At 41.9% G+C, this 16,817-nt stretch overlaps 1 protein-coding gene across 1 annotated transcript in view; it reads right to left on the bottom strand.

The window, feature by feature from the left end:
* LOC144510538 (ras-related protein Rab-40C) overlaps window positions 1-11,170 on the bottom strand; it is an 83,859-nt gene extending 72,689 nt beyond the window's left edge. The window contains exon 1 of the mRNA XM_078240050.1: window positions 10,623-11,170. Coding sequence (XP_078096176.1) covers window positions 10,623-10,794 — 172 coding nt within the window. The 5' untranslated portion in view covers window positions 10,795-11,170. The remainder of the gene's footprint in view (window positions 1-10,622) is intronic.
* Between the last annotated feature and the right edge of the window lie 5,647 nt (window positions 11,171-16,817).

Here is a 16,817-nt window from a genome sequence, read left to right on the forward strand (position 1 = left end):
GCCAGATGCTCCTATTATGTATACCTACTTGAGTAGGATTAAAATATCAAATCTCAATTATTTGGAGTTCATGTTTCATGAAGAGGAGAGCAGAATGCCAAAAGGCTTCAATCTGCCAGATGAGGCATTTGTCTCAATCCTTTAGTCCTAGACCATCATAGTTTTGTAAAAACCTTTTGAAGCTGTAATGAAAACTCTCCTTTTGTGCCAAACCTATTAAGCAGCATTCCCTCAAGGCAAAAGGTTGGACTCTTATGGTCTCAAGAGTAATGCTGAAGATTCTCAATCGAAAGTCAGCTATTTTCAGTTCATACATTTGAAACAAATACACCACTTATTCAAACTAAGAACAAAGAACATATTACAAATAGTAACAGCTAGTTTACTTCAGTGCGATATTTAGCATTGGCACGTACAAATAATTAGGTTTCTGAAAATAAATAAAGACAAGAGGACACATAGAGGTTAACTATGCAAGTTATCAAGACTTACATGACCACTGAATGGCCAGGATTTGTAATGACATGGAGCATCAAGAGTCAGATATTGCTCTTAATCCACAGAGGAAACAGAGACTACAAAAGTTATTTTGTTAATAGTTCAATTTCTAACTGTCACAGTGAAGAATACTGAAAGCATAATTTCCCCAACACAGCCATTTCTCCCTCAGTTGAAAAATAATCACCAGAGTGCCAAATTAACTCATTTGACACGTATTCAGCTATATAGACAGCTATAGAGGAATTGTGTTTAGGAGCTACGAACAAAGTCTATTATGCAATGTGGAAGTGTTCCAAAATGTGACAAAGACTATAGAGTGTAATGGTTTATGTTAAAACCACAATCCTGTGCTGATCTTGTGCTATTCAAGTTGGGAGAACTTATCCAATGGACAGAAGTCCACAATGTGCATAATTAACAATGTGAATATGGGAAAGATAATTGAGATCAGGAGTCATGTAATTAAAAACTTACAAATCACAGCAGTACATTACAAGAGGTACCTCAGCTGTTTACTGAGCCAATCTGCTGCACGTCCTCAAAACACACTGCTATTCCAAACACAGCAGGACTCTTGAGCACGTTTCACAGAAATTTCTCCTACTTGACAGGATGATTTATCGTATCACTGCACATCGGTATATGCGTAAGTGGTGAAACTGAATACTGAACAACAATATCTAACTGCTCCCTATAAACAATGCAATTTGATAACAGCTTGAACATAACCGTAGCCTCTTGCAAATACTTACTTTTGCAGTCAATTGTCAAACTACTGAACCAAAAACTGCACAACAGAGTTACAAAAAATAAGAATCCATGATTTTCCTCCGTATCCCATACTATTTTGCAGATATATTTAGATCCTCACACTGTCAGATCAAACACTTCCTGGCAAAGTCCATATCAAAGAACCACCAAAATAAACAGTATCTTTCAGATAAACTGCTGGATTTCTGACCCACTATTTAATAAGAATAGTGCCTGGATGAGTTAGGAATTGGGAGCTGCATCCATCACTACTGAACAAAGAATGTTATTTTAAGCGTGGTTATGTCATAAATAAACAATACAAATTAATGTGGTTAATCATCTTACTGTCTATTTAGTAAACAAAAGGCCATGAAAATAACAATGTTTTATTTTAGTCCTCAAATAATTTTGACATGTTAGTTTAGAGATTTACTGCAATCAATGACCTGCAGATTTTTCCACAAAATTTCAACCAAATTTTCCACAGACCTCTACTACCCTCAAACAATGATCTTATTTTAATGGGGTCAAGAGTTATTTCCTTTCAAAACACAAAAGCCACAAAGTACAACTTGAACTCTAAAGCTGGAAGCATGACCAAATATTTAAAAGGTCTGCATATTAAACCTATTGCTGGTGATTTTAAATGTAATTACTGCAATGAGTGTAATCCGGAAAACTGAGAAAAACAATATGCAGCATTAGAGAGAATCAGTGCAAACAGTTAAAAAGGCTGCAACACATTTTATGGAAGCTGATATTAGCAAGAACAAACAAGTAGTTTAGGCATCTAATTCTACTAAATTAATATTTTATATTCATTATTTTACAGGTTGTGTGTAAATCAGTTTGTGCCTTTCGTTATTAGTGTTGTGATCATTTCTTTCTAGGAAGCTCTACATCATGTGGTTATTTATATCGTGACACTAAACGGAAAAGGAATAAACACAAGAAAAAGCTGGAAGCACATACTAGGTCATCAATGTTTGAAGGGAAATAGGACAACATTTCCATTTGAAACCCCAGGTTCTGATAAAACTGCAACACTGGCCAGCATTTGTTTCTCCTTCTGAAAACTAGACGGGCTACTTCACATTTAGTTTTATTTTAGATACCCAGTTCTTAGTTCTTTCACATATACTGGAAACAAGGTCAACTAACAAATGGAATGGGTCTAACTGAAAAGTAGTATGCCAGTTTTGTTCTATAATCACAATGACGTATACAAACATATTATGAACATTTCTTTTAAAGATGTTTTGGTAAATATTGCAATAGCATTGAATTCTAAACAAAATATAATGTATTAAATTTAAAATCAAGACAAAAGCAAAAACTACAGATATTAGGAATCTGAAATAAAAACACAAGATGTTGGAAATACAGATTAGTCATCATCTGCATATTAAAAAGCTTTTCAGAATTACATCTGAAATATTAACTCATTTTCTCTTCTTTCGATGCTGCCTATCCTGGCGTATTTCTGATATTTCTATTTTTATTTTCTAACCCATCAATCTCTTGTAGCTTTGCCCATATGGTGTTAATACCAAGTACAAAGATTCTGGAACAGTCCGAGCAGATTGGAGGGTAGCGAATGTAACCCGCTATTTAAAAAAGGGATGGAGGGAGGGAGAAAACAATTACAGATCGGTTAGCCTAACACAGCTAGTGAGGAAAATGCTAGAGTCCATTATGACGGATGTGATAACAGGACATTTAGAAAATATCAACAAGATTAGACAAAGTCACAATGGACTTATGAAAGAGAAATCATGTTTGACAAACCAAAGAGATTTTTTGAGGATGTAAGTAGCAGAACAGATAGATGTGGTGTATTCGGATTTTCAGACAGCTTTTGATAAAGTCCCATGAAGAGGACAGTGTGTAAAATTAAAGTGCATGGATTAAGAACTTATCAAACAGAAAACAGAAGAAGAATAAATGGGTCTTTTTCAGTGTGGTAGGCAGTGGTCAGTGTGGGGTACTGCAAGGATCAGTGCTTGGGCCTCGTCTATTCACACCAGATATCAACCAACCAAATGTAAAGTTTCCAAGTTATCTGATTACACAAAACTAGGTGGGAATGTGAGTGGTGAAGAGGATGCAAAGAGGTTTCAAGGTGATTTAGACAAGTTGAGTGAATGGGCAAATACATGGCAGTTGCAGTATAATATGGATGAACGCGAAGTTACCCACTTCGGTAGGAAAAAAAGAATGGCTAAGTATTATTTAAATTATGATACACCTGAAGTAGTGTGTGCGGCTTTGGTCTCCTTACCTAAGAAAGCATATACTTGTCAAAGAGGGAACGCAGCAAAGGTTCACGAGGCTGATTCCTGGGATGACAGGATTGTCGTACGAGGAGAGATTGGGTTGATTAGGCCCGTATTCACTGGAGTTTAGAAGTATGAGAGGATCTAATTGTACCATATAAAATTATGTCAGGGCTGAACAAACTGGATGCAGGGATGTTTCCCCTGTTTGTCTAAAACAAAGGGTCACACTCTCAGGATATGGGGTAGGCTATTTAAGACTGAGATGAGGAGAAATTTCTTCACTCATGGGTGGTGAACCTGTGGAATTGTCTACCACAGAAAGCTGTGGAGACCAGGTCACTGAATTAATTTGAGGAGGAAATAGGTCTCTAGACACTAAGAGACATCAAGGGGTATGGAGTGGAAATAGAGGATCAGCTATGATCTTACTGAATGGTGGAGCAGGCTCGAGGAGCCGAATGGCCTGCTCCTGCTCCTATTTTTTTATTATGAAAGGACTAGGGAGTGGAGAGAGACAGAGCAGCAAACAAGCAGAAAGCAAGATGGAAATGGAAGCAGAGGCAAGTTAAAAGGGCGGAGAAATTAGGGGAGCAAAAAGTAGGAGAGGAGGATGTGGGGGATAGGGTCTCAAGATAGGTGTTCTCCCATTATCTTGTAGGATCTGGACACAAGTAATATGTTTCCATATTGTTACTGGATAGTTCATAGTTCTGGGGCAATGCTGCTTATCCATACTTCCATCTTTGTTTCCTGGACAGGGCATTCATTGCTTGACAACTTACTTCTAATTTTGCTATTAGTTTCAAAACATCTAATATTTATTTGGGAAGTGAGGTGGGGAAGAATATATTTCTTTGCTAGTCCATCTTCAATCTACCGACATTCCCATATTTGTGTGTTCAATGCTGCCAGGGTTGTCAGGCAGTCCCTTTTCTTTATTGGGCAAGTTAGGTAATTAATTAGAATATTACACGCAGCACCCAATCCAAGGTCCTAATGACTGAAAATTGATGACAACATTGCAAGTTAGATACAGGGACACAAGATAACACATCTCAGAAGAATTATTTTCTTTTGAGGATTGTTTGGGTAGAATTTTGAGGGTGATCCACTTATATGCAAGTACATACAATCAGCACACACAAGGCACAAGTGGTCTTACGAACAATTTGCATCTATAAAGCACTTGTAATGTCGCAAAACATCCCAAGATGTTTTACAGAGGCACATTTGGAAGGCACACCAAACCAAGAAGGCAATTTTAAGGCTGGAGGAGAAGGCAGAAAGGTTCAGTAAACTCCAGAGCATATAGAGTAGGAGTTTGAAGGTATGAGCGCTGATGGCTGTGTCAAGAAAAAGCCTGATTTGGGGGGAGGACAGTGAAATATAGGGAGGGGTGATGACAAAGATGAGAATGTAAAATCTGGAGGTGTTGGGGACTGGCAGCCGATGCAGATCAGTGAGGACATGAGTCGGGTATAAACAGAACTTACTGCACCTTAGGACATGGGCAGTTGAAGTTCAAATGAATTGAAGATTACATATTGTGGAGGTGGAGGATGAGAGGAAACCAAGACAGCAAGTTTGGAAGTCACAAAAGCACAGTTTAGAGACTCAGCAGTGTAATTAGATTATATTACTGAGGTGGAAATACATTCACTTTTGTGGTGGAGAGAACATTGACCCTGAACTGAGCTTCTGAGCCTATGAGGGAGTTCTGCCAATAGGCAGAGGGATGGTCGAGGTCCTCATTGACAGACAAGAGGAAAACCAAGCAAGTCTAGTCTCATTGAACTAAACAATGGAGATGGCATTGGAGACAGACAATATGGTTCACTCTGTCAAAGACAATAGAGGGATCAAGGAGGAAAAAAGACCAGGGCCATGGTTGTGAGACATTTGCGACCACTACTGGCTGCTTTGGCAGGGAATCAGAATAATTCAAGTCGGGAAAGATGGACATGGTTTTGAGACAACAGCACGTGCAAAGACTCTGACAGGGAAAAGGAAATGAGACAGTAGTTTGCAAGAACAAAGGGTATAAAAGGTAATTATGGGAAGTGGGTGGTGATGATAGCAGTTTTGAAAGGAATTGGATAGTACTTAATGACAGGAGCTATTTACATGCAAGTTAGCAGAAAGGAAAGTTGGATAGTCTTCTATCACAGAACTAATGAATCAAGTTGATTGGGCTAATTGACAAGGCGTAAAGGGGAGATGGGGGAGGAGTGTGCGAGCGAGACTAGAGGTGGACACATGATCAGGACTGGGCCAGCAGGAAGCCTGGGGAAAGGTTTGGTTTTGGGGGTGGGGGGGCTGGTTTGGTTTGGTTGGAAAAGAAGAAGGGGAAAGCCACCAAGTTAGTTGAACAGATAAGCTTAATCTTAGTAACAAAGAAGTCCATGAGCTTCTCGCAATTGTTGGAGCTGAAGGTGGAAGAGAGAAGACATTAAAGGAGAAAAGAAGCTCAAGAGTTATCTTCGCTATGAAAGATGAATTTGAATTTGTGGTTGGCATAGGCAGAGAATAGGATATAGGAGCAAGTGGCAATTTGGCCTTTCAAGCCTGGTTCCTCGCCCCCGCCCCCCCAATCATTAAAATTTTTAACCTCAACTCCACCTTCTCTCATTTATCCCCAAATCCCTTAGTAATATGGACAGTGAGGCCTGGTAACATTGAGATGGTCCAGCCAGACCTGATGATAGGTGGCAAAACAGTATCGTGTCAGAAATGCTCAAGCTTACACCCCTTGGAATAGAGGGGCCTACTAGGGGCAGAATTGTACTTGGCGCCCTCATATCTCTCATCTAAATGCTGATCCTCAGTGACATCAGTTGAAAATACAATGTTCGTTGACAACATCCAGTTCAACTCTCAATCCTTCCTGTGTCTGATTTGTTACTCCAACATCTAATCCTGGAGGACTCTAATACTGGAAAGAGTGAAGCCATTGTTTTCAGTCTCTGCCACAAACCCCTTTGATTAGTCACCAATACTTTCAATGTAGGAAACACAGCAAGCCAACTTGAGCACAGCAGGACCCCACAAATAGCAATGTGACAATTACTGCATATTGGCATTGCTTCTCAGCCTTGGCTAAGATCAAGTGTCAGATCAAGCCCCAGATGGGGTGTAATGCCTTTTCTTATCAGCTTGGATAGTGTACGTCTCTTTTGTGGGGACCATCAATTGGATTCAATTTGAGTTAGGTTTTTGGAACAAGCAAGGAGCTGGATTTGGACTTGCCCGGTCCACTCTGTGCACTGGTTTTGTAACTTTAAAATAGAGTAAAAAATTTTAAAACAAATAAATATTGAGCAGCAATAGAGAACATCTCTGCCCTTCCTTGAATAATACCATGGGATTGTTGGCACCAAGCTGAGGTGGGCAGACAGGGCCTTGATCCAACATTTCATCTAACTGTACCTGGCACTGCAGCACTCTCAGTATTTTACTGAAGTGTTGTCAGTTCATATTTCTGGAGTGGAATACGAACTCAATTTACTGATGCAAAGAAAAGGGCGTGTGTTACCATCAAATCACAGCTGACACTCAAGTTGCATATACTATAGCACAATATTGCAATGGCCACACGTGATTGTCCATATTAAAAAAATGATACTTTCAAACAAAACACAAATCCAGAAAATAGCGAATCGTTAATTGAAGCCAAGACACAAGTCAGATTTTTTAAAATGAGTTATTGTTGGTAATATTTGTCACAAACTGAAATGTTAATTAATAAACATGCCCATTTTATTAAAAAGTTAAACTTGATATGCAGTTACCTAGCAAAAGAAAAGTGACAACGGAAGTGAGGGAGTCAGTGACGATGAACAATGTTGTTCCTTTGATTACCTGGCAATCTGGAAGAATTAGAGCTCCGAAAGCTTGTGTGGCTTTTGCTACCAAATAAACCTGTTGGACTTTAACCTGGTGTTGTTAAACTTCTTACAATCTGGAAGAATTGCCAGGGAAGATGGAGATACACAGATAGAAGGTTTAAAAAAAACTATAATCATAGAAATCATAGAAACCCTACGGTGCAGAAGGCGGCCATTCGAGTCTGCACCGACCACAGGCCCTCCCCCCATATCCCTACATATTTACCCACTAATCCCTCTAACCTACACATCTCAGGACACTAAGGGGCAATTTTAGCATGGCCAATCAACCTAACCCGTACATATTTGGGCATAATATGCATAGGATAGTTAATATCTTGGTGGAACCGATCATATTTTTCCAACTGAGACCACATTTTATACTAAAACTCATTAATTTAAAATCCAATCCCATATGACAAAGCTCATTTTTTGTTGATATCTAGACAGCGGTAAAATACAAATTAGAATGGTAAAGTTCACAAGGCAAAAATCGTAGGGATAAAAGCAAAGTGAAGTCTGTGAGCTTGCGTGTGCCTAGATAGCCTTGTACAGTTCACCAAATTCCCACTTACTTTTCATCTTGAAATTCCTCAATCATGCTGGCTACCACAGCCAGTTCAAATCTACATACATTTTCTCATAGACTAAAAAACACTTTCAGAAAATTGTTCAGATAATACCTCTATATTGACAGAATGCGCAACCTATCATTAGATAAATTCAAATTACAGAAGTGTGTATATATTTAAATACACGATGTGGACTCCTGCAGTTTGTTACGTGTAGAGAAAAATTGCAAACATTTTAATAATTATGAAACATACACTGAGGAAACTACACCCTAACTTGCAACTGAAAATCAAATTGGGTTAATCTGCATTTATCATCACACGACATGCTATACACTAAATCAATCATTTCACAGAAATTTTAAAACACCAATTCAAAACTAAAATAACACTATTCCAAAAAAATACATGCACCCATAAGCTAGGAACTCCAAAGCCACAAGTGCCTGAACTGACTTGTCTCAATTAGTGAATTGTTTGTTCTGACCAAGTTGTAAAATACAATGTCACACAAAAGCAAGATGTCCTACTCAAATGAGTTTCTGCCAGCTGTTCAGAGTGAAGATCAAAATATTGTCACCTTGTCATCCCAGCAAGAGGGAGAAGACTTACAATGAACTGTTTTTATATCAAAAAAAACACATGGGTGTCACAATTGATTTTACACAAGGATCGATTCCAAAGCAAGATACCACAACTGCTGGAAATCTGAAATTAAAAACAGAAAAAGAGAGGAAATACACAGCAGGTCAGGCAGAATCTGCGGAGAGAAACATAGTTAAAGTTTCAGGTCGATGGTGACCCTTCATCGAAAAGGTCATCATCAACCTGAAATGTTAACCGTTTCCCCACACAGTTGCAGAGAGATACCAATCACGGTTAGCAGGCTAACCCAATCAATCCTCTTTTGCAAGTCAGAGCAGTTTCCTAAATATTTGTCTCACATAATTATTCAGATGTATACATTGCCTCAATGGATTGAACGTACAAACTAAAACTATAGTACGTAAATTAATTTGATAACATTTGTGCCAAGCCTTTAAGCAAGATATCAATGCAAACTTGAATTATCCACATCAGTAACCAAAATTTGTTTCTTCCAATAATCTAAATTTAGCTAATTTTAAAAACTGCTTTCATTTTTCTTGCACTTTAGTACTTCAAAACATCAAGTGTTTCACAACAAACTGCTTTGAGGGCAATGACATATGCAAGAACAAATATTTAATATATTAATAAAATATTCAATAATTCAGAGTTTATTTATACAACAGTTTAAATATGTATTTAACGAAACGTGTGGGTGACTTGGCTACTTGACACCATGTACCTGCAGTGAAGCTTTCTCTGTCAGCAGGTAGGACCTTCAAGTCCCTTTGGAAAGCTCAAAACATTTGAATCTACCTCACCAACTGTAATGTACTTACTTTCCAGACTACAATTCCAATGGGAAAATATTTGCTTCCCAGTTCACATATTAATAATATATAAAATGATATTTAAAAGGAATCTGTTTGCAGTTTGCATCATTTACCAAAACGAATGATCACATATTGTCAATTTTAAAGCACCTTGGTTATTAACAGCCATTCATTCTTTCACAGCAGCCAACAAAAGCAAATTCTGGAAATAATAGAAATGCATTGTCATTGTCTGTCACCAAGAAAACAACAGCATGTAATTTCTGAACCACTTACAAATCAGAAGCAACATCCCACCAACATTCAATACAAATTAGGCTTTCAAGAATATCCCTTTCAAACGGTTAAAGTACATAGGAGATTTTAAAACGACTGACAGATCTTTAAAGTTAATGCTCGATGAAAAAAGAGAAATTAGCTGTCACACCAAAGGCAGAGTACAATAAATGTGATTCAGCATGTTCTTACATGATTAGCACTTTTCATTTTATATTAGTGATTTATTTAAAATTTTAAAATAAATATTCGCATCGCTAATACTAATCCAGGTTAGATTTCAAACATGCCCTTGAAAGCCGCAGAAGAATTTGTCATCACTTGCACTTTAGCAGACAGGTGAGGCTTTTATGAATGTTACACAAGATATTTGATCATGAACCCTTGCAAACCCGGCAGCTTTCCTCCAAGGGAGCAAACAGCTCATATAGGGATTATAAGTATTAAATAGATTGCGGGTTAAGATTTACAAAAAATAGCAAATGTAAGCAAGCGCACAATACATCAGGAAACACAGACAGCCACCAAATAAAAGATGACCACGGGGAGTCCTTTCAGGACATTCGTGTTTATATTCGGGTGCATCTTCAAAAAAAATGCTATACCAGCGTTGCACATTTATCTAAGCTCTGACAAAGGGTCACCCAGAAACGTTGGCTCTATTCGCTCTCCACAGATGCTGTCAGAACTGCTGAGATTTCCCAGCATTTTCTGTTTTTTGTTGCAGATTCCAGCACCCGCAGTAATTTACTTTTACATTTATTTGACCGTGGTGGACTTTTTTTGAAAACTACATCTAAGTTAAGCATGCCAGAGTGCTTTAAGTATCCAGGTGGAGGGTCCAGCGTGCTGGAGTGGGATTGTAAATACTGCAAGTGAAGGCTGCAGTGTTTGTGCCCAGTGTAGCTGGCCGGCTTCCCTCACTCACTCACTCACCATTGCTGTAGGCGTAGGGGGACTCGCTGGCCCCGTCCTGCAAACTCTCCAGGATCTCTCCCTTGCCCGCGTCGCTGTCGCCCACCAGCAGGAACTTCAGCAGGTAGTCGTAGGTTTTCACCGGGCTGCCCTGGCTCGCCGTCGTCGCTGCCGCAGCCGCCGCCGTCATCATCCTCCGTGAGAGGCCCGGTTTTGTGATTCATCTCACGGTCCCCGGGGCCGCCTGCCGAATGGAGCCTCGGATGGGGGAGGTGGGGAGAGGGGGGGGTGCCGGGCCTCACCGCGCTTGCGCAGCCAGCCCGCAGCCCGTCCCCGCGCATGCGCCAGGCATCGCCACCACCGCCGCCGAGGCAGTGAGGAAAAAAACAAGAGCAGTAACTCCGGTCCAGAGGCGTCCCGTTTTATTAGAAATATATATGTATATATATATATGAAATTTCCTTCGCGCTTCGTTCCTGTTCACAGCTCGACGCCACTTGCCCGTCTAACGGTCGCCAGCGCTCGAGCGCAAACAGGCGACAGCTCGTTCCCGCACCCCCTCGCAAGCTGAGCAGTGATTGGCTGCGGCTTCCCGGGCATGACATACTGCCAGACTCTGATTGGTCGGTGCGGGTGAGTGGGCGGAGCTGGTAGTGAGGCGCATGCGCGCTTACTCTCTATCGGGGTTCCTGGGTTCAGTCAGCGGCGTAAAGCCGCGTCGCCGAAGGTGCCCAGTGACAACCCGCACTGCAATACATGTCAGTAAGCGTAGCACTCGGGACCACCAGTTGGTGTTTTACTAGCTTATTTCCTCTCCCTACCTTACTGTGTTTGACTTGCCTGGAAGTTAAGTGGTAAAACCTGCAGTGTTCAGCCAGAGCTGATGCGACATTTACTGAAAGGATGCACAAGGAGTCCAGTACAAGGAGTACTGACAGAGTGTTGCAGACTGGCACATTCCAAAGCCAATAACTGCATGCTGAGGGATGCACGAAAGCTTGGGGTAGTCGCCGCAGAGGAGCAATGGGGAAGGTCGCTCTCCAAGACCTTTCATCCACAGTGAACCAAGGGTAGCAGGGCAGCACAGTGGTTAGCACTGCTGCCTCACAGTGCGAAGGACCCGGGTTTGATTCCTGGCTTGGGGCACTCTGTGTGGAGTTTCCACTTTCTCTGTGTCTGTGTGGGTTTCCTCCGGGTGCCCTGGTTTCCTCCCACACTCCAAAGATGTGCGGGTGAGTTAAAGTTAAAAATGTATTTATGAGTCACAGGTAGGCTTACATTAACAGTGCAATGAAGTTACTGTGAAAATCCCCTAGTCATCATACTCTGGCACCTGTTCGGGTACTGAGGGTGAATTTAGCATGGCCAGTGCACCTAACCAGTATGTCTTTTCGACTGTGGGAGGAAACCCACGCTGACATGGGGAAAATGTGCAAACTCCACACAGACATTGACCCAAGTCCCTGGCGCTGTGAGGCAGCAATGCTAAACGTTGTGCTGCCCGGCATTGGCCATGCAAAATTGCCCCTTATACAAAAGCAAAATACTGCAGATGCTGGAATCTGAAACAGAAAATGCTGGATACTCTCAGCAGGTGTCACAGCGCCTGTGTGGAGAGAATAGACCCAATCTTTTGAGTCTCGATGACCCCTCTTCAGAGCTGAGAGCAAAGAGAATCAGCAGAGATTTATACTATGGGTGGGGGGTGGAATGGGACAAAGGCAATGTAAATGAGAATACAGAAGACTGCTAAAAGTGTCCATTAAGCGATCAGAATGTGTGAATGGCAGAGCAGCGATACAGATGGTCCAGGGACTGCCTGGGGATTATGACAGTTGCCCTGAAAGAGAGGGTGGGGAGGGGGCAAGAGGGAGAGCTGAAATAGAGTAGTGTAAAAATGAGAGTGAGAAAAAAGGATGATAAAATGGATGAATAAGATGGAATAAAATCAATGGAAATCGGGTGGAGGGGAGGGTTCACGCTCTGAAGTTGTTGAGCTCAATGTTCAGTCAGGAAGGCTGTAAAGTGTCCAATCAGAAGACGAGGTGCTGCTCCTCCAATATGCATTGGGGTTTGTTAGAACATTGCAAAAGGCCAAGGAAGGACATGTGGACAGGAGAGCAGGGTGGTGTGTTGAAGTGGCAAGCAACAGGAAGGTCTCGGTCCTGCTTGCGGACGGACTGAAGTTGTTCAGCAAAGCGGTCACCCTCGGAGAGGCATTTGGTTTCTCCAATGTAGAGTAGACCGCAGTGTCAGGGAGACTAGCAGGGTAAATATGTGGGGTTACAGTGATAGGATCTGGGTGGAATTGTGGTCAGGGCAGATTTGATGGGCCAGATGGCTTCTTTCTGCACTGTAAGGATTCTATGATTCTAGCAGAACCTTCTTGGGCCAAATGACTCACTGAATGCAGGCAGTGAATGTTACATGCATCTCAGTTGTACTGAAGCACCCAGGAGTGCAACATTTTCTATGCAGACAACCTTTAAAATAACTTTGCAACATTTGTAAGACCATTGTAAAATGTCTGAAATATTCCTTTACTGTAGTGAAACATCTCAATGTTACTTGATGTATGTAAAGAACCTGAATATTACTGCTTATTGTGTGATGGCCATTTGGAATGTTTGTGATGTTCTCAAAGATTAATGAATAAAGTATATTTGTGGAAAAAACATTCACTGAAGAGTGCACACATTAATTAGAACTGATCTAAATGTGAAATAAGGAAACGCCTGTATTTGCATTTAAAAGCAGAATGTGCTGGAGATACTCAGCAGATATGGTAACATCAGTGGAAACCTGGGCCTGGCGAAACGCGCCATTGGCAGGTCCAGGCAGTGGGCGACTGGGGGGGGGGGGGGGGGTTCGTCTATCCCGACTGCCTGCCCCTCTTCCGCAGCTACGTTCGCGGCCAGGTGTCCCTGGAGAGGGAGCATGCGGTGTCCGTGGGCGCAGTTGACGCCTTCCGCGCTCGTTGGGCACCGCAGGGGCTGGGGTGCATTATAAACCCCGATAATCACATGATTTGATGTTTGAAGTTTCCTTTGCACTTCTGTTCCATTCGGGCTGCTCCCCCTCCTTTTGGGGAGCTGCCCTTTTTCCTTTGTCCCTAAGTTCTTTTGAGTTGGTTTATTTGGTTTACCCTAAAAGATCAACATCAGTGGAATGAGTGAGAAGCAGGATTAATGTTTCAGGCTGATAATCTTCCATCAGAACTCAGATTCCCAGCATCTGTAGTGTGCTGTCTTTGCTTACATTTTAGTATGGTGCCTTTCTTTCACTCCCAAAAATCCATCATAGTGAATGAAATACTTTTTGAAGCACAGTCCCTGTTGTAATGCCGGAAACATTCCATGTGACTGGGACAAAGGTAAATTATCCCTTCTTATTCAGCCTGCAGCCTTTGTTTGGTTGGTTATATCCTCCCTCTTGAATACTTCTCCACTATTGTTGAGCTAGGTGATCATAAGAAACAGGAGTAGACTATTGGCTCCTCGAGCCTAGTTGGCCAATATGATCAATGGCTGGTCTAGCATCTGTTCTGATGATGTCACCTTCGAAAATGGTACTTGTATGTCTTTTTTTTCCTCAACCAAGGTTTCCCCCCCACCTGTAGTTGACAGGGCACTCAATCAAGTTCAACCCAACTGGTCTACGGTTTCCTGCTTTCTGCTTCCCCCTTTTTTGAATAAAAGTGTTGCATTTGCAATTTTCCAATCCGCTAGGAGAATCTAGGGAATGTTGGAAGATTATAAACAATGAATCCATGCACCATCTCTGCAACCAATTATTTTAAGACCCTTGGATGCAGGCCATCAGGTCCAGGGACTTGTTAGCCTTTAGCTAGTTTTCCTGGTTCTTTTTCTCTAATGATTATGATTATTTTCAGTTCCTTCCGTATTTTGCCTCTTGATTTTTTTGATATTCTTGGAATGAATTTTGTGACTCCTATTGCGATGATGGACACAAAACATTTGTTCAAAGCTTCTGTCATTTTCTTGTTTCCCATTATCAATTCCCCAGTCTCATTCTCTGAGGAAACAACATTTGAGCTTTTCTTTTTCTATACCCATGGAAGCTTTTACTGTCTGTTTTTCTATTTCTTGCTAGTTAACTCTCACCTGATTCCAATCCTAACTCTCAAGTCATAGCCAGGGCGGTACGGTGGCTCAGTGATTAGCACTGCTGGCTCACAGCGCCAGGGACTCGGGTTCAACTCTGACTTAGGGTAACTGTGTGGAGTTTGCACATTCTCCCCGTATCTGTGTGGAATTCCTCTGAGTGCTCTGAGTTCCTCCCCCAGTCCAAGGAGGTGCAGGTTAGATTGATTGGCCATGCAGAATTGCCCCTTAGTGTCAGGGGGACTAGCAAGGTAAACATGTGGATATGTAAATATGAGGGATAGGGCCTGGGTGGAATTGTTGTTGGTGCAGGCTTGATGGGTCGAATGGCCTCCTTCTGCACTGTAGGGATTCTATGATCATCTGCAAAGGCTTTTGTTCCTATTCCTGTACTGTTATCACTCATGTCCTCCAAGGATTTATCCTTGGCTCCCTCTTATTTCTCATCTACATGCTCCCTTCAGTGACATCATCTGAAAGTACCCTGTTTGGTCAAGATCATCACACATGCACATGGAATTGACACTCAGTTGAATGATATCATGCATATCATTATTGGAACACTATGCTAAACACCACTCCCTTGGCTTCCCGTCTTGGCAAACGTCATTCCCCCACATATCTGCCAACTTGCAGCAACCCATAAAATGATAGAAGGAGTTCGCAATGTCCCCCCTCCCTCCTGCCACTTCATGCTGATCTGTTTAAGCCACCTAAATTACAACTCCCATCTGGAAAATCCCTCCCACACAGAACATCAACGCAAATTCCTCCTAAACAAATGAATGGGACATGATAAACAAGTACCTGGTCTCAAACCCAATCCAAAAACTGCCTGGTTTCGACCTTTCAAGGAAAGAATGGTCCATCATCAGCAGGTTCAGGACCCACCATGGCCCGTACTTGGCCAACCTCCACAGATGGGGCATTAGTTCCAGCTCCCTATGTGCCTGAGGGAGAGAGCAAACTCTGCATCACATCATAGAAGAGTGTTCAATTTACAGACTCAGCGGAGGCCTATCCACACTCAACATGTCAGGACCGGAAGAAACTGCTTGGCTTAGGGACTTTGCATTTGTTAAATAAAATTTCAGATGTGTACAATTTTACGTTTCTCTGGTGATGTGGCTTAAGGGATACACAATGACCAAGGTAACAGGAGAATGCAGCTGCTTTTGTTTTTAAGTCCACCTGAGAGGTCAGAAACAGCTTTGATTTCAGGACTCACCTGAAAGACTGCACCTCCAACTGTCTATTCCCAAAGAACTGAACTAAAGTGTCACCTTGATTGGCAAAGCCTTCATGTGCACAGGAAGAATTGAAGACATGCAGAAGAAGAAATCTCCAGGTTTCATCATGAGGGCAGTTGATCTCAGGTGGGTACGCAGTGGGGAATTTACATTTCACACGAGCTTCCCAGGGTGCGGGAGTAGAGCAAGGAGGAAAAAATCAGTCGAGGGTCATCCTCCTGATAACCATTTGATGGCTCCCTAATGGAAGGTGCTTGTATGTGGACTTGTGTGAGCAAAAAGTCATGTCCAACCTTAATAGCCCATAAAGTCAAATAGTATGACTCACATATTGAATAGCCATGAGTAAAGCAGTGAAGATCAGCCAGGTTCTACACTACGGTGTGATTTGGACTTCAAGAGATTTGGGATAGGGAGAGAAACAGTGCTTGCCTTGTCAGTCATGGGAAGCTCACAGGCTTCCTTACACCAGCTGCCAAGAATGGAACCTATGGTGTTCCAGGTCTATATGCACTGGAGAGTGTAACCACAGAGGAGATTCACCAGGATGCTGCCTGGGATGGAACATTTAAGTTCTGAAGAGGTTGGATAGCTTAGGTTGTTTTTGTTAGAGCAGGAAGGCTGAGGGGCAACCTGATCGAGATGTACAGGATTACGTGGAGATGAGGAGCAGCTGTTCCCCTTAGTTGAAGGGTCAGTCACAAGGGGCTACAAATTCAAGATGAGGGGCAAGAGGCTTGGGGGGGATGTGAGGAAAAACGTTTTTACCCAGAGGGTGGTGACAGTATAGAATGTGCTGTCTGGGAGGGTGGCAAAGGCAAGTTGCCTCACATTCTTTAAAA

This window comes from Mustelus asterias, chromosome 23 (genome assembly GCF_964213995.1).
Source record: "Mustelus asterias chromosome 23, sMusAst1.hap1.1, whole genome shotgun sequence".
Lineage (NCBI taxonomy): Eukaryota > Metazoa > Chordata > Chondrichthyes > Carcharhiniformes > Triakidae > Mustelus > Mustelus asterias.